The sequence below is a fragment of the Vicugna pacos genome, chromosome 6 (assembly GCF_048564905.1).
Source record: "Vicugna pacos chromosome 6, VicPac4, whole genome shotgun sequence".
In the NCBI taxonomy this organism is placed as follows: Eukaryota; Metazoa; Chordata; class Mammalia; order Artiodactyla; family Camelidae; genus Vicugna; species Vicugna pacos.
In genome coordinates this window covers 65,415,531-65,435,083 of record NC_132992.1, presented here as the reverse complement: position 1 = coordinate 65,435,083, position 19,553 = coordinate 65,415,531, and the positions used below count along the sequence as shown (strand labels likewise).

Below are 19,553 nucleotides of genomic sequence, written 5' to 3'. Positions count from 1 at the left end.
TTCAGCTCAGATGTCATGTCTTTGGTCTTGTCTCTAACCAAGGAAATTTAGTTCACTGACTAATTTATTTGTCCATTCTTCAAACACTGGGACCCTTCTATATGCTAGACTCTGGGGACAAAAATACTAGTAAGATCTGGCTGATTGCTTCAAGGAATTGACATGTATAGTCTGTGTGAGAAAGGGGAATATGGATAGATAAAGAGATGATTATAAGATAGTATGATATAGACAGTGACAGATATATGATCAGGGTAATATGGGAGGCACAGAAATCACCCCACCAAGAATTTGTGGAACAGCAAGAAAATTTTCCTAGATGAGATGACACCTAAGCTGAGTTTTAAAGGATAAGTAAGAACTAAGTAGGACAAGGAGAGCATTTTAGAGAATAGAAGCAGGATCAAGGGATTTTAAACTTAATCTTGAGAAAATGGGAATTTAATGAAGGATTTTTAAGGAGGGTAATGATTTCAAGTTAACCTCCCAGCAGTATTTAAGTCTTTTCAGATATCATGAGTTCTACTTTTTAGGAACTTGCCTAATGACAAGATATAAAATGGTTTGGAGAGATTTTACTTAGTCTTTATATTCTCAAAATATTTGCATCCATTTGTTATCTTACACTTTTCACATTACATTACAGTTGTTTGTGAAATATCTTGACTTCTCCATCAGGTTGTGAATTCCTTGTTGTCACAGTATCTCTCACTCATCCTTGTATCTCCATTACTAAGCATAGTGCTTGGTACTTAAAAAGTACCCAGTAAATGTTGAATGACTGAGTTAACGAATGAGTAAGTTAATGATTAGGACTAAGGAAGGAAATGAAATTTCTTAAGTTTCTAAAGAAAGAGAACTGTATTTTTCTTTATGTCTAATCAAACCAACAAATATAGGTTATATTCAAAATGCCTTTTAGTAGCCTGGACTTCTAGAGCAGTCTTTGCTATTATTTAAATTCAGTTCTTCTTAAAAGGCAAGGACAAATCCAAGAGAAATGAAAACATGTGTCTACACAAAAACACCTGTACACAAATACTAGCTGCAGCATTATTCATAATGGTCAAAAGATGGAAATAATCCATCAATCCATCAACTGATGAGGGATAAATAAAATGTATATATACACAATCAAATATTACTTGGCCATAAAAAAGAATGAGGTACTAATGGAAACTATAAAACATTCCTAAAAGAAAGAAGATATAAATAATCGGAAAAACATCCTTTCTTCATGGATTGGAAGACGTAATATTCTTAGTGCCCATACTACCCAAAGCCATCTATAGATTCAATGCAATCTCAATCAAAATGCAAATGGCACTTTTTGAAGAAACAGAAAAATTCATTCTAAAATTCATATGGAATCTCAAGAGATCCTAAGCAGCCAAAACAATTTTGAAAAAAGCAAAGTTGTAAGACTCACACTTCCTGATTTCATAACAGATTACAAAGCTACAGTAATCTAAACAGTGTAGTACTGGCATAAAGACAGACAAATAGATCAATGGTGTGCTGGCTCATTTTATGTGTCATCTTGACTGGCCATGGAGCACCCAGCTTAAACATTATTTTGGGGTGTGTCTATGAGAGTTTTTCTAGATGAGATTAGCATTTGAATTGGTGGAATCAATAGAGTATACTCTCCATCGTGGCTGGGATCACTCTGTTGAGTGTCTGAATAAAACAAAAGGCAGACGAAAATACTTGCCCCTTTTGCTTCCTGCCTGCCTGTTTGATCTGGGACACTGATGTCCTCCTGCCCTTAGATGGGATTTACACCATTATCTCCCTTGGTTTGCACACCTCAGACTTGAACTGGAATGATAACACTGGCTTTCCTGGGTCTCCAGCTTGCAGATGACAGAGCATGAGACTTCTCAGCCTCTATAATCATGTGAGCCAATTCCTCACAATAAATCTCTTCTTATATATATTCTATTGGTTCTGTTTCTCTGGAGAACTCTATCTAATACAAATGGAACAGAGAGCCCAGAAATAAATACTCTTTTATATAGTTAAATGATCTTTGATAAGGGTGTCAAGATCACCCAAAGGCGAAGGGATAGTCTTGTCAACAAATAGTGCTGGGAAAACTGCATAGCCAGATGCAAAAGAATGAATTGGGCTCTTATCTCCCACCATATGCAAAACTTGACTCAAAATGGATTAAAGACCCAAATGTAAAACTCTTAGAGAAAAACATAGAGGAAAAGCTCTAAGACATTGGATTTGGCAATGATTTCTTCAATATGACACCAAAAGCAAAGGATGATTTATTTGAGAACTTAAAGAATGTGTAGTAGTGCTGCAAATTACTTCATCGCAGGGGGCAGTCTCCCTTGTATACATATAAATACTGACATAGATGTTAAACCATTTCTTCTCTTTACCTATAGGTGGAGCCCGAGTAATAGTATTGAATAAACTTCGGGCATGTCATTTTAGAAAGGGAGCCAGGCAGCAGTAACTTAGGTACTCATGAAGCCCCCTTGTGTGGGAAGTTATTTTTATAGTTACATAATTGAGTAAAATTAACTTACAAAGGAATCAGACCTATAACAATGGCCTAATTATCTCCCAATGTCATAACCAGGTAGACTAATCTTTCTATTTCATACTTCCTTCTATGCATACCATTATATATTTCCATATATATATCTATATATATCTTCTGGTTTTTTTTTTTTAACGTATAAATATATCTCACTTTGGTTAGAGACAGGGAGAAGTACCTCTGCTATGGTCAGTATTCTAAAAGGGATACTTCACTGCTTTAAACTCAGTTCAGCAAAACGTAAAGGTTCCTTGACTAGAATTGCTTTTCTTTTGTGGAAATACACAGGACCCAGATTAGAGATACTAAAATCTTTGGTAATGAAATCTCAGAAAAAAGCCTAGAGCTTATAATCTAAAATAATGTGCCTAAGAAAGCAGAATCCATTCTATTCAAAGCTCATAGTTTTTCCATTGTTAACTGGAAAAAAATTGGGAATTCCAGAATATTTTAATCGGACTTACAGTGGCCAGTACTATACCAAATATGAATTTGTAATTTATTCATATCATGCACTTTATAAACAAAGAAGATGAATCATAAATGGTAGTCTTACAAATATTATCTTCCATTGGTATACCTCGCCCAAGAAACCAAAGGAATCTGTTTATAGTCAGTGAATCACTTGCTCATTAAAGGCCTTGTTTGCAGATATAGTAGCTGAAAATAGTAGATATGAAAAAGGACAGACTAAAGACAACAGAAAATTCATCAGTAGTCAAAACAGATTAAAATAAACAATACACTTTACACAAACATGCACATCTGGGCACTTGCTTTAGAAGAATAATTTTCAAGCTGACTTGAGATGTACTGTACTATAATGAACTGAACAGCAGAGCAGCAGTCAAGAATCCTAGGTTCTAGTTGTTTGTAATATAACTACTCGTCTAACTTTAAGAACATTATTACACTTCTTCGGTCCTAAGTTCCCTCGTCTATAAAGTCAGAGAGACTACTTGATATCCAACTTACCTTCTTACTGTAATAGTCTAAGTATTTCACATACTATACTCTAAAATTCCTTCACAGAGTTACCCTATGTCTATGACCTTGGGAGCAATCACTTCCAGCATCATTGTATATATGATTTATCCTTAGTTTTCTAGGATTATTGTTGAACCTTCACAGACATATAAAAAATAATTTTAGAGATGTTATAGTTGCAAACTAATTCACAGATTCAGCTGTTCTGGACCTGCCTCAGGAAACATGGGCTTTCCTTTAAAGGCTTCTATAATTGTAGGGGTCAGATGATCTGCAGAGGCAAAATATTTGCGATTTTAGAGAACTGTGAAGGCTTTTCAGTCCTCCTCACCCCCCATATTTTCCTACTCAGTGATTGAAAGATAAAATTCATTAGTTAGAGGTGTATCTAGCTGAAATCAAAATGAACTATGAAGTTCTGCTCATTAAAATGCAAACATCCTTGGTAAAGACAACATTTAAGTATCGCAAGGATGAGTTTCTAATTCTTTTTCTGGGGAGAAAATTCTTACCTTCAGTAAGAGAATTACAGGTCATATTTGACTCATGACAATCCAATTTATAGTGATTCACACTTAGATCACTCTGCTTTTTATACCCATGTTATTTATTAAGGAATTATAACAGAGAGTGATCAAATATGTCAATCTGTTCTATTACAAAACGTATGAACAAAGTGCTATGGGGACATGCAGGAAGGACTCAACCCAGCTAGGGAAAGGGGGAAGTGGACATCAGGAATGTCTTCATGGAGGAGAAGCTTCTTCAAAAACATGCACATATGGTGGGGGGAGGGGGAGAGGGAGGGGGGGTATGTTGGTTAAACGGTACAAATTTTCATTTACAAGATGAATACGTTCTGGGGATCTAATGTACAGTATGGTGACTATAGTCAATGATGTTGTACTTTATACTTGAAACTTGCTGAGAGTAAATCTTAAGTGTTTGCACCACACACACGGTAACTATGAGGTAACAGATGCATTAATTAGCTTGACTGTGGTATTTATTTCACAATGTATGTGTATATTAAATCATTATGTTCTACACTTTAAATATATATAATTTAAATTCATTAATTATACGTCAACAAAGCTGGAAAAAAAGAAATATATAGCAGCCAAGCAGAGAGGTAGGATAAAATTGTTCCAAGCAAAAGACAGTATAGTCAAAGGCCGGTAGGTAAGAGAATAAGAGGTAAGAAACGGCATGGCAAGTTTAAGGAAAAGAAAGTTTTGATGAGAAAGAACAAAGAGAATAAACTAAAAAAAGGAGAAAGAAATTAGACTATAAAAGGCCTTATATGACATATCAAGGAGTTTGGATTTTATCTGGAGGTTATGAGCAAGACTACTGAAGAGCTGTATGCAGGAGCATTAACATCAAATTTTCCATTTGCATAGATTATTTTGATATCAAATTGGAGAATGGATAGGGGGATGATAATTGGAGGAGGGAAGCTTGTTACAACAATCCAGGAAGTTAATAAAGACCTAAGTTAAAATGATAGCAGTGGGGATGGCAAACAAGGGATAGATTCAAGAAGGACGTCTACGTCTACAACAAGTGTTGTAGAGATACAGAAAATGTTTAGTATTGGTCGTATTAAATTTACTAGTAGCAGGTATACATTTGTTGTATGAGTTTGGAATTCAGGCAAGGTCTGGGCAAAGATAGATTCAGAGATCACTTAATAGGTGGTAATTGAAACCGCTGGTATGCATGAAGTTTCAAATGTGTGATTTGAAAAGGGCCAAAGACAAATACTCTAAAGAAAAGTTCATATTCAAGGAACTGACAAAGAAAGGCAAGCTAACAAAAGAGCCACTAAAGGAGACAAGTACCGCATTGTACACCTGTCTCTCCTGCAGTACACAAAGTGAGATCTATGAGGCAGGAGTCTGTCTTGTTCATCTTTATATAACCAGGACTTCACATAGTGCCTGATATTTAGTAGATGTTTAATAAATATTTGTTGGGCAAATTGAATTGTATTTCTATATATGGTATGTTTTCTAAACACCTAACTGAAGTGCCTAGGAGATTTAATTATAATACTCTTTTGCATTAAAATTTGAGTTTGATCCAACTCACAGGTTGAATACAAACCAAACCATTATTTTTTATCATCATGTGTGGAAACACTTGACAAGGAAGTTAATCATCTATGCACACTTTGCTTATTTATGAGGGACAACTCATTTGATGACCAAATGAAGGGGAATCAGACACACAAAGGGAAAAGAGAACCCATCTGACAGTAATATATTTTTTTTCTAGAGGAGAAACAGAAATGGCCATTTCCAACTCTGTTCTTTCCTTAAAAGGACTGGAATCTCTGTCTAAATGTGACTTGGCATCACAGTGGGATTTTTCTAAGGACTGACATTAAGGAAAACTACTCTGATTACAAGCAGCCAGGGATGGTTAATTTATTCTGTAACAGGCAAAGTATTATTAATTTTTTTCCAACTTAACTTTACATTCATATTTTCTGAAAATCTCTTACTGTTGCATGATATAAAAATATCTAAATAGTTGTACTGAATAAAAGAAAGAAATCTATTTCATTAAAATTGATTTCTGAAATCATGTAGTTAATTCTTAACTAACTCCCCACTCTAGTCAGTTTTATTATTTTTATTTCTTTTAATGAGGAGTAAAACAGAAACAAAAGAAAAGGTTTAAGACTAATGATATGCATATTTAAAAGAATGTAAGTTAAAGATGTAGGGTAGGTGTAAAGTATATAAAAATAATTTTTGTCTAACTAGAGTCAGGGACCAAAGAGCTAGAATTTGTCATTTAATATTTCACTAGTTTTAGGCTTTTTAATTTGTTATTTTACCTACTATTATTTTTTATATTTTAATACTGGAAAAAGAGTGCTACCACGTAGTAAAAAGAAGAATGTTAAGTCTTGAGTCTTTATCCTACCCCTTTTCTGCTGTTCTATTTGAGTCTGAGCTTTCTTGCAGAAAACTTAGGGTGTTTGTATAGACGTTCTCTAATATTCACTGAAATTGGAATATTTTATGATCTAAGAATGAAGTCCTTTATTTGTAAAATCAATCTTTTTGTATGATTTTTATTTGCATAATAAAAACAACCAGGAAACTGTATTTTACTCAGATTGCACTAAACACATCTATCTGTACTGCATTTTTAGAAAGGGAAGTAGTTGATTAAAAATGGAAAACACTGGAGAACACTGCCACCTTTCCAGTATCTTTCCACAAGCTGATCTCAGTGTGCTACTAAACTAAGAGCAGAAAGTGAGAAGACAGATGAAGTAGATAACTAAGATCAGACTGGTTGCTCAGTGATCCATAGATCAATTAATGTGGTTTTTACCTTTTACATTTAAAAACATGATTTCCACAAAGGAAAACAATTACGAGACACATTAGCGCCAATTTCTGTCAGAAAGGACATAAGACAGACTCATAGTTAACTGTTTTCCTCACTCAGTACTGACAGCCTTTCCTTCCTTCCTTCCTTCCTTCCTTCCTTCCTTCCTTCCTTCCTTTTCTTTCTTTATTTCTTTCTTTTTGCCATGTGGTAGGTTTTATTAGATCAATGAAGAATGAATAAATCCAGTCTACAGAACATCTTATTCCTCTTCCTTTTTTTCAGAAAGGACTTCTACGGTAACAAAAGCCAGGTGACTTTCTATCCTAAATGGCAAAGGAGCTCTGGAGATAAGCCTGATACATGCAAGGGACAGGCTGTTACTGGATTCTTGTGTTTTAGGATATTGTTTAATATCCTACCTTTCTTCAAAGAGATTTAAGGCAGCTTCTAATAAAAGGCATCTTTGCATAGTACTTTCCTTGTAGCTAAGAGCCCTCTCTTTAGTTTAGAGCATTGGTATTTTGATGAACAGGAGAAACAGTTGACTTTTTTCTTTTTTTAAATGTAAAGGAAGTTTAATGGTATTTTACTCTGTATACGGTAAGACTGATCTTAGAGTTGAGCAGAAATAAGAAACAAAAAGACTGATGATAATAATTCTGATAATGGGTAATAACATTTCAGGAAAACTGTGTATTAATGTTATATGAATCTTACTTGGAAAAAAACCAGAAAGTAAAAGGCAATGAGCAAATGTAATAGTACCTCGGTAGTTGATGATTTCTGTCCCAAGCACCGGAGTCATCTCCAGGACTGTGATAAAGGCTTTGTCCATAGATGTGAGAGGGAAAGGAGACATGCGGTGTCTTCTCGCCACCTTGGTGATATCCACAGCACTGTGACCTAAACAAGAAGATAATTAACTAAGACTATGATGCTGAAGCACTGATTAAAAAGTGGGAAAGGCTTATAAATATCAACAACTCTCAATTTCATATGTCCAGACATGAAGATTACAAGGTGAGAAATTTTCTCTTCCTTCCAAAATATAGCCTGCTTTGGTGGAACATTAAATCAAGTCAGCAATGTTACAACGTGTGTCAAAAGTTGGTGAAATTTAATGATGATATTGGCTAATCATTTTTGAGTGCTTACCATGTATCATGGTGCTATTCTAATTAATTTTCACAACAACCTACAAGGAGGTGTCAAAATTATCCTTACTTCCAGACGAGGAAAGAGAAGGGTACATAACTTGGCCTAAATCATAAAGCTAGAAACAGAAGAGCCAGGATTCAAACCTAGGTAGCCTGGCTTCAGAGTCCATGTCTTACAACTACTGCACTAAACTTTGAACACTTAATGAGTTAGTTAATGAAATGAAATACATAAACTTGAATTTATTCAGAATTTCATAAGACATATTTCTCTCCTCTAAAAAAGTCATAGAAAAAGATTATTTTCTATAACTCTAACCTCATCTAGTCTTACAGCATTAATATCACCCATACCCTAAAACTCCTAATTTTATATCTCCAATCCCAACCTCTAACTTCAACTCTAGATGTGCATGCCATCCAGATAGCTGGTGGATAAGAGTATATATACCTACAAACTTAAAAATTATCAAACGTGTACTTGAATGTGCAAAAGGCAATTCAAACCGAACATACTCAAAATCAAAACTCTTGACTCCCCACCCTCCTATCCTATCCACATGTTGTCTTATTCTCTAGCAGTTCCAGTCTCAGCAACTCCATTCACCCAGTGACTAATACAAGACCTTGGTGACATTCTTGATTCTTCTTTCTTCATCGGAATCATATCTAAACTATCGTTAAAATATCTTTAGAATCTGATCATTACTGTCTCTGCAATTACTACAATAGTTGGAACCATCATTTATTTGCTGGAAAACTGAATAGTGTCCTCACTGGTCTGCTTGCTTCTACCCTTGTCCTATTATAATTTATTCTCTACACAGTAGTTACAGTGGTCCTTTTAAATTGTAAGTTGAATTTTGCTAATCTTTGCTCACAACCCTCCAGTGACTTTCTATTTCACTCAGAATAAAATCTTCGCTATGGTCTACAAAGCCCAACATATTATGGCCTACCCTGTTCTCCCCTCCTGTCATTTCGCACCTTGTTCAGCATGCTCAGCCAGACTGGCTCCTTGCCTGTCCCTGAGCACACCAAGTACATCTCTCTTCAGGGTCTTCACACTTGCCCTTTCCTCTCCTTGGACCATTCTTCCCCAGACACTGTGGCTCCATTCATCTCTCATTTCTTTCAGGTCTTTGCTAAAATACCCCCTCATCAAAGAGGCCTTTGTTAAATATCTTATATAGAATATTACCTACCATCACTCTCTATTCTCCTTACCCTACTTTACTTTTCCTCATGAATATACATCTACACATACATACATACATGGATATTTGTATCTACATACCTATAATACATATTTATATTTGTTTATAGCTTTCTTCTAAGTAGAATGTAAGCTCCATGATAGCTGCAACTTTGTCTTTTTGTTCACTGTTGTTATTCCCAATACCTAGAAAAGTATCTGGCACATATTAGATAATAAAAAATACATACATATTGAATTAATAAATGAGTCACCTAATGACAAAAGGAGACTTCTTAGAGCACAATATCCTTATGGATAAATAACTTGGCCTTTTCTTGGAATCTTAAAGCTCTGTAGTCCAAAGGGTAAACATAAAAGGAGCAACTGCAAACACTGTTGCTTGGCGGTCCTAACTGCTATCCACAACTCCCTTCTTCCCCAGGCACTTCTCAGTTAAGAGCAGCCATATAATATGTTTCTGGCCAGTGAGTGAAGAAGTCCCTGGGTCAGGCTTCCGAATACAAACAAAAAGACAAAAGAGACAAAGCTTCAAGACAAGGAAGTTTTTGCCCTTCTACCTTTTTACTTAGAACATGGCTAGACACTGGGATGTGCCATAGCCATTTTTCAACCTTAAGGATGGAAACCTACACAATAAGTATGGAAATATGAGAAGAAAAGGAGCCCGAATCTCTGTTGACAATGTTGAGCTGTCATATAAGCCCTGGACTGCCTGCCTCCAGCTCCTATTTCTTTAGTCCACTTTATAATGACTGTATGTATCGCTCAGCAGTCTGTAAGTTCCTGGTCACTGCAATTTATTAAATTTAGTACTCCTAGCCCAACCCCAGAAGCTGCTTCAGACATATTCACTGACTTGATTTACTGGTACTGTCCCAAAGAGCTTCCATTCTAAGACAAATGACATTATCATAAGTAGTCAAAGAAAAAGACATACAAATAGGCTTATACTTATTTCTCCCCCATGGGCAATCATAAAACTACAAAACTTTCAATGCTTGAAAGACCTTGGAAATTATTTAGTGCTAAATGTGAAAAAAATGTCTACTTTAGGGTGAACACTTAGAGAAGGATTATGTACGATTTATCATTTACTTACAATTGAAGTGTAAATTTATTCATAACCTACTTTCACTGAAGTCCCGGCCTTGTCATTAAATGTCATAAAAACATACTGTCACAACCAGTGTAATTGAAGATAATGACAGAGATAGGTGCTTCTGCTTTTTATTCAGGTTTATAGATATCAGATGTGATCTCATAAGATATTCTTTACTTTCTTTATGGTGCAAACTGTGCATAATCTTATAAAAGCTGTCCTTTAAAAATGTTTGGTTTCTGAGAAGAATATTGCACTTTTTAACTATACAGAGAATATGCTTTGTAATAGAATAGAATTTTCTTACTAGAAAGCAAGTTTGATTACCAGTGATACATATATCCATTCAACAAGTATTTACTGAGTGCATTTTATGAACCAGGTGCAGTTAGGCACTTGGTATACACAGAGTAAGATACACCTTGCCATGAGGAACATTACAACTCAGTAGAAGGGAAAGACATGTAAGTAAATAAAAAATGAGGGCAGGAGGGTCGTAAAACACCTGACAGTTCTCTAACTATAGAGACTGGTAGTTTTTTAAATTGGAAATTGCATACCAATTTCTACTAGCCTGGAAGAATCTTTCATATCCTTAAAATAATTCTGTACCTTATTTATATTTTTCTTATGGCACTTACCACTTTCCATCTTTTGCTATAGACATTTAAATAGTTGCCTTACCTACATTAATCGTTGTAAATTCCTTGAAGGCAGAAACTATAGCTTATTAATCTTTGTATCTTTTGCCACTTTTAGAACAGTGTTTTCCTTATACTTGTAGTAGGTACTTGAGGTATGAATGAATAGCAAATTCTTCAAAGTCAAAAGCTGGGAAGGGGGAAACAAAGTGGCACCTCCTGTTTCTGCCCTTTTGCTCTCTAAGCCCTTCAATATTTAGAAACTCTCTGTCACAAAGTGATTGCCTCACTGGATAAAAATCCAGACTTTGATGCTAGTAGGTTAACACTGGTCCCTCGCTAAACTATTTGCATGTTATTACAGAGGCCTTCTGGAGATACAATAAATTAACTGAAAGGGTCTCAAAGGAGTAGTATTTTAATTCTCTGGCACATTAGCAGGGGTGTGTGAACATATGTGTGTGTGTGTGTGTACGTGTGTTCTCAGCAAGTGTTTACTGAGCATCTTCTATGTGCCAAATGGCTTCTTCCTACTGAAGACCCACCCGAGATCACACAGTAGGAACAATTACCTACTTCACTATTAAACAAGGGCTAACTTGGTTGTGTAAATATGAGAAACACAGTATTTGTCACTTACCTTCTACATACAAGAATAAAAGTAATGAAATAGATAATAGCTGTTCAGTTTAAGTAAATTGAACTATTAAATAACATTAACATACCCAGTTCTGTTGTATCCCTCACCACATGCAGGATGACTGTGTGTCCATATAAGATTCCATTTAACAAAAGACTGTAGCTAAAGTAAGTCTGAAAACCATTGATCTAGGTGATGCAGTACTCTCATTTTCAGATCAAAAGAGCATAAACAGTGCTTGAGGGATGGTCCTAGGGACACACACAGAGGCACTAGCAGCTGGAGGCACAGGCTGAGGATGCACTACACTCACGTGTATAGCTCAGGGGCTCTTACGCAGGCCTCCCGTGGGCTGGCAGGGGGAGGGCCATTTTTAGAATGCATATATTTCCAAAATAAATCTGGTAGGCAAATAGTGATGTTTCCTCTTTTAAAAGAAACACAATTTCCACTCTTTTCTGATGTTGACACCAGTGATTTACAAGAAGATTTAAAATGAAAGCTTCAGAAAATTTAAGAATAGTTATCTCTGACTTCTCTTATTTTGCAAGCTACAACTCCAAAGCACTTCTAACTGCCCTGGGCCATTGAGGAACTCAATCAGACAGAAAAAAGGGTCAAGAAATGTTCCCCGCCACACCCCAGCCCTCTTCTTGATTCTGAGCTCAGCACAGAAATCTGATAGAATAGAAAAAAATCGAGAAAAAAGGGTGACTTTTGTCTCTTAAAGGCCAGATGGGTTACAGCCTAGCAGCCAGTTTTCACTGAGTGGTCCATAAAGCCCATTTAGGTAGAGGCAGGAAAGGAAGGCAAGAATCATTTTGAAAAAGTAGGAAGGTTGTAATGAAAGGAAGTCTGAGTTTTGGATAGAGAAAATACCCAAAATTTAGACAGAGTCTTTACTATAAAACAAAAACTATTTCATGGCCACAAATATATTCTGATGGCTACCTTACAAATGAATATCAACAGCACAAAGAGAATTTGACAGGGCACTAGCTCCATTTAACTTGTATACACTGCAAAACAAAATACAACTAATACGAGAAAGTACATGTCCTACTGAGAAGATTATAGTGTTCAGAGATATATTTATTTAAACTTACAATAGTAAAATTAGCTGCTATGTATATGGTGATGATAATTTATGGGTAGACCAGCTACTTTTACAAAAATAATCTACAAAGTACTTTAGGATATGGGATCCTTATAGGGGAGTAGGGGTGGCGATGAGGAAGTGAAGTCGACATCCTCCCCACTAGTAGATACTCGAATTGAGCAAAGAGTAATAGGCCGAATTATTATAGCATCTAAACTGATGACCTTCATATGTGATGGGTTTAATTTTCTGAGGTAGATTTGCAGGATTAAAACAATTCTAAATTAGTCACAAATCGATGATCTAGAGGTTTCTCTAATAAGCCTAGATTTCCATTAGTAAAACTTGTCTCTTTTACGTATTCTAGCGTGTAAGTCCAGACATGGGGTCGATTATATGTCAGTTCAGAATCTTCGCAGGTAAGTACTCAAAACATTACTGAGATTTCCTATCTTCCACTCAGCAGTTACAATCACTAAAAAACAATATTTAAGATGTTCACTCAGGACTGCCATCATCAAAGACATGTTTAAATACTAATGGCAATGTCTATGATATACCAGGCCTTCAAAGGGACAAAGAAAGTACAAATGGTTTCCTTTCTACTGAGTAAACTAAGGATCTCTGTTCTGTAGCAGTAACATTTTTCTTATGGCAATGGCTATCTTAGAATGAAGCTGTTTGTACCAATGGAATTATTTTTTCCTGCTTTTTAATCTGCCAATTCTTAATATACAATGTTTCATCTTGGCTTGAAAATCCATTTTTTAAATTAGTAGCAAATGAAGAAAAGATGCTTTCAGGTGATAGAACAGAATATAACAGAAACAAGATGCTCATGCAGGTTCTTCTTTATTAAATTCAAAACCTCAAGAGGAAATTTCATTCTTCAAAACAATCAGGGAAAACAGTTCCCCAAACTACCTAAAGTGTAAATCATTATTCATTCTTCAGATATACAGAAAATCTCAAGGAGAAGTCTTGCTCTGCCCTATTAATATTACTGCCTCTATTTCCCACTGTACTTTCTCTTGAATTCCTTGTATTTCTTTTTCCTGGATCTTTCTGAACAGCAAACCACCTAAGATAATGAGTAACTCTCCTAGGAAACTTAAAAAGCAAAGATAATAGTAATTTATTCAGGTTAAATGGCTAGGGCCTTTGGTAATTCAACGAATGTGTGGTTCAGATATATAAAGCATTTAGTCTTTCATATAAATCTCAAATTAAGAGAAATCAGGTCCAAAGTTCTAGGGAAACACTGGCAATGGTAGCGTTTGTAGACTCAGGTCTATAGGGCACTTTGTATATTTGAAGATAATTTCTTATATTGTTTTCAATTTAATAGTCTTTTCTACTTGTTTAATCAATGTTTTTCTACTTGTTTATTCAAGATAATGAGCCTCATGGTATTTCTGACAAAACCTAGAAACCATGGCTGAAAGGATTGTGTTATTTTCTAGGGCGATATAAGAAACAGTAAAAGAAAGTACCCTTGGAATTCTTGTGCATCAAGATTGTGAAACAAGGCACTGTTGTCACAAAACGTTATCTATCTATAATTTTTATCAGTGGTTCACTATTACTGGCAGGATAAAATTCAAATTCTTTAGAATTGTATACAGAACTCTTCCTTGCTTCCTTTTCAGCCTCATAATTCATTACTCCATCATTAGGCAATTGATTATATTGTAGATACTGGAAAACACTGCATTATTTCATATTTTTCTAGCTTAGCATATAATGTTTTCTCTACCTAGAATAAATTTTCTCTCATCTTTTTGTTTTCCTGTGAAATTATTATTCTTCCTTTACAACCTTCTTTGGGAAGTACTCAAATAATGATAGGAACATGTCAAAGGATCTTGGAGTCAACATGAAGAGGTTCCCTTTGGCCAAATCTGGGATAACTTAAGCATCAAAATAAATTAGGATAGCAACAGAGTATATAATCCATTTAATAAAATAAAAACAAAAATTCATGACTATATACTAATATAAAGTAATGATTAAAGACAATTCTTCATCATAGCAGAATGTCAACTGATAAAGAAAGAAACCTTGGGATCAGAAAGTTACCACTTGGCAACTATCACAGAAATAATTGGTTTAGGCAAAGATCATCAATGGATAACTAAATTAAAAGATAAAAACCTCAAGAAAAACAACATATTTATCTGGTTTCAACATATATCCCCATAAGATTCTTATTAACTACAAAGCAAAATAGTAATTTTACAGCAGAGAAACCTGCAGACACAAACTTAGTCAAATGACCAAAGTTAGTATCACCAGTAATGGGGCAAAATGACATCATGAGCTTCCCAATATGATGTACTTAGAAGGATACACAATCACTCATGAGGTATTACTGTCAAAATGCATAATCTGAACCAAACCATCAGGAAACATCAGAAAAGTCTAAATTTGAGGGACATTCAACAAAATTACTCTCCTATACTCTTTAAAAATGTCAAGGTCATGAAAGACAAAGAAAAACTGAGGAAATGTTTCAGATAAAAGGGCCTAAAGACACATAATAGCTAAAAGTAATGCATGATCCTGGATTGGATCCCAGATCAGAAGAAGAGAATATTCTTTTTCCTTTGGCTATAAAGAACCTTATTAAAAAAACTGGCAAAATGTAATTTGAATAAGATTACATAATAGTATTATGGCAAGGTTCATTTCCTGATTTTGATAATTATACTGTGGTTATGTAAGAATATTTTCTTCCTTTTTCTTTAGGAAAGATATATTTGAAGTATTTAGGGATAAACAGGCATCATATCTGCAATTTTCTCACAAGTAAAGCAGTTCAGGAAAATGTGTATATTAACACATAGCAAGAAGTGGTAAAGTACATGTGGCAAAAGGCTTAACATTTGGGGGAATTTGTGCGAAAGATATACAGGAATTGTTTGTACTATTCTTGAAGATTTTCTGAACTATGAAGTTTTTTCAAAATAAAAAAAAATTAAAGAAGCTTCTTTCATAGCCCCTCTTTTGTGAAGTAATGCATGACCATTTCATTTTTTTCCTGCACTATAAAATACTCTTAGGATTCTCATTGAATATTGTATTTATTACATATCTTACAGTAATAAAACTTATTTATACATATGTCTGTTTTCTTAACTGGATTATCAGCTCCTTCAGAAAAGAAAAAATGTTTTAAGTCATGGCCCAATGATACTGTGCACACAGTGGTCACACTGGAAAGTTTTGGTGAATGAGTTTCTAAATGCTTGACTTTTAATCAGTCTGGAATATATGGATTAAAAAAGAGGATGGGCTGTAGAGATATATACTATGTACAATTTCAAACCTTATTCTGGTTAATAATTTCAATATTCTTTTTCCTAGAATTATCCATTTTTAAAAAAACAATTGTAAACATTTGTTAACAATAGAGTGAAAATTTAGATTTTTTTCCTTTCCTTTACCTTTTTGTTAAAAAGCAGTGAAAGAGTCTTTGCAGTAGTGAGAAGAAAAAGGAGAATTAAAAAGTGATAATTATCACATTTAGCTAAGGTTAAGTAATCAGGGAAATGGAATACTAGCTTTGTTCAATGCATATACTGCCTTGTTTGAAGATGAAATGATAGCACTGTAAGCAACACTCTAAGTTAATCCTTACAGGTTATTTCTGAGGTCAGGAAATTAATCTGTAGAAAAATTATAAGGCCAAAAGGAGGAAAAGTAATTCACTTCCCATGGTCAGGTGTGAACTGTTTTAGTAGCTGTCTTCCTTTAGCTTTTACTTTCAATTTGTCACATACAGGTAAGCTAAATATACAATATTAAAAGTAAACAGGTAAAATAGCCAAAGGAACAGGGTAAAAAGAGATGACAAAATGGTATTAGAAGATATAATGACCATACAGAATTAGCTAAATACACTAAAAAAGGAGAAAACTATTTAAAAAGGCTTTAAATGTAGGATCAAGTGCCAAAATTCCCCAAAAAAGGAAGCACAGTCTTTTGAGCTGAGGTGGCTTCAGATAACCAGGAGTTTTTCATGACTGTCTTTATAGGGATGGATTTCATGACAAGGTATTCTTAAGGACTGAGGGCCCTTGAGGAAGATCTCAAATCAGGATCCTTGGTGCTTGCCCTTACTAGCAACACTAGTGTTTTATATCCATTAAGAATTGTGGGTACTGGTTACAGTCACTATGGCAAAAGACCAGTTTTCAGACACAGTCTTCCCCTTTCCTGTGCCCCTGTTTCATCGGCTCTCTCTCTTTGCTTACACTATTGGCAATCACCCTTTGCTTTGCTGTTATTCTGGTTCAGGGATATAAACTTCAGCATTTGGTTTATATTCCTTTGGTTCATTTCTGTCCTGCTATCTGACTTCTGGTTTGGTGTCCTTTTTGGGTCTCTGAACTCCAGTTTCCTTTGTTAGGCTGCTAGGACCATCTCCCCCCTCTTAAACCCTGAATAGTCAAAAAAGCTGACTGGGAATTCTCTTATTCCTCAAAGAAAGAGGCTGTCAAGATATAGTTTCAGAGGCATTAATATAAATAAAAATATATACACGGTCAGCTTCTATTTGTAATACTTTCATTGTGTCACTGGTATTAAAATGCAAAACTAGAATTTTGTTTTCTTCAGTAGGTCCTTGTTCTAAACATTCTCTAGACAACAGTAGAGAAAAAGTAGTATTCCTTTAGAAATCATAAGCTATTATATCTCTAAAAGTAGACTCAGACAAGTAACTTTTAAAATCCTTTTTAAGTATTAACTAATTAGTTTTCATGATGATCTGGGAAAAGGGACCAAGAGAAGTTCAAAGTTATCTTTGCAGTTAGAGAAATTTTATCAGCTTATAAAAGTCTCATCTCTCTTAATCTTTTCTACAAATGTTGTTTCTCATATTATTAGGCATAAGTACAAAAGCTTCAACTTCCAGAATGCTCACCTTATATACTAATTTCAATGATAGGCTAATAAAAAGTAAATTTTGGTTAAACCTTTTGTGGGAGGTAAACATTGTTAAACATGGTCTTTAGGCAAGTAGTAGATGCTAACTTATATAGTTGAGAAAGGAAATCTTAGAACAGGTGATCATAGAGAATGAAGCAAATGTGAAGACTGAGTCAGTGTCACTGGTGAAAACAGAAATTAATTTTTTAAGGTATTTTGCACATAGGTAGATAGAAACTATGTAGTGTATTCTATATTTTTTGGGAACTTGATATGATCCAGGTCTTTCTATAGGCCTAAAAAGTAGGGTTAAAATTCACCACTTATTATCCTGATATGAGTGCTATACTTTAAAAAAGTATAAATCATAGTATGATTATAACTGAAGAAGTAAAGCACAATTCAAGGTACATACTGGAAGAAAATAATTACATGCGTTCATAGTAGTTATCTTTAAGTAGTAGGATGAGTGATTCTTCCTCTTCTTTATTATTCAGATTCTTGACTGATTCCACAACACTTAAAAATATTTTTAATAAACAGTTTTTAATTTGAAATAATTCTTTTCTTAGTCAACCCTAGTCATTATCTTTCAAAGTCATGGTCTAAATTCTACGATTCTATGGAAATTTCTCAATAGTATCTGATTTAATTGTGCCTTTAGCCACCAAAAGCTTCCTTTTGTCCTAGGGATAAAGTTCAAACTGCCTAGGGCAATGAGCTAGCCCTTTTATGATCCATCTTTTCTCTTCATCTCTCTGCTCTTACACATACCCATATTCTAGCTATAATTTCTAGCACATAGCATGATTTTTTTCACACATCTGTCTCAACTCCTTCTTGTCCAATTAGCAAACACCTGCTTCTCTTTTAAGACTATGAAGATAAGGCATGGGTTCTATCAATACATGGTACTGTAATTCATATGTTGCCCACGTTAGAAAATGGAGGTCATTTTTGACTTCCTTACCTTCCATATCCAGTTTCTAATCTTGTCAACTGTGATTTCTGAGTATTTCAGAAATCCTTCTTTGTTTTTCTATACTGTTGCTTCAGCTTTAATTCAAGCTCTCATCAGATTCTGGTTCTGATCTTTCCCTGACTCAATTCATTCTCCAAACAGTAGTAGACATTCTCCCAAAAGTTCAAACTTGATCTGATTTCGATATTTAAATTTCTTTATTGGCCTTTACAGGGGTCCAAACCCATCAGCATGGCAATTAGGTTTGTCTACAAAAACTATATGGGTATGTGTAAGAGCAGACCTTAACTGAAGGTCATGATCTGGTAACTTCTTCAGCCTCTTCTTTCCCTCATTCCCTTCTTCCTCCTCCTCCTCAAGCCATACCTCCTCCTCAATCTGCATGTCAAAATGCCTGGAGCATGGTAAGCTCTCCATAAATGCTAGATACTTGCATTAACATTTTTTATAGAGCCATCATCTGAGATAAATTGATTTAAATTCAGGTAGGAAGAACAGTTTGAGTGAAGCAGGTCCATTTGTTCCTCTTCATTACTCTCTCCTCTTCTCTACCCTGCTCTGTGCCCTCAAGGAGCTAATGTTTATGGATAGAACCAATGGTCTCCCTGTCCTTGTGGCTTCTGCTTGAGTTCAGTCTAGGGGAAGCATTGGCAGGAGAATGGAGAGCAGAAGAATACAGACAAGGGATTTATTCCTTTGGCCTCCCGTTAGTGGGAGTTGAGGCTAGAACAGTAACTAAAACCAGACTGTGGAGGTGGTTGAATGCTAGGCTTTGGAGTTTGAACTTTATCATGTAAGCTAATGGGAAACCATTTACATAATTTTATCACGTAAGCCAACATTTTAAAGTTTTAAAGCATGGGTGTGACACTCATAAAGATTT

General features: G+C 35.0%; 1 protein-coding gene across 8 annotated transcripts in view; it reads right to left on the bottom strand.

Moving 5' to 3' along the window:
* The window catches only part of GPHN (gephyrin), a 432,492-nt gene that overhangs the window by 90,963 nt on the left and 321,976 nt on the right, over nt 1-19,553 (bottom strand). For all 8 annotated transcript variants that reach the window (XM_006206958.4, XM_006206955.3, XM_072963279.1 and 5 more), the window contains one exon: nt 7,667-7,804. In XM_006206958.4, coding sequence (XP_006207020.1) covers nt 7,667-7,804 — 138 coding nt within the window. The remainder of the gene's footprint in view (nt 1-7,666; nt 7,805-19,553) is intronic.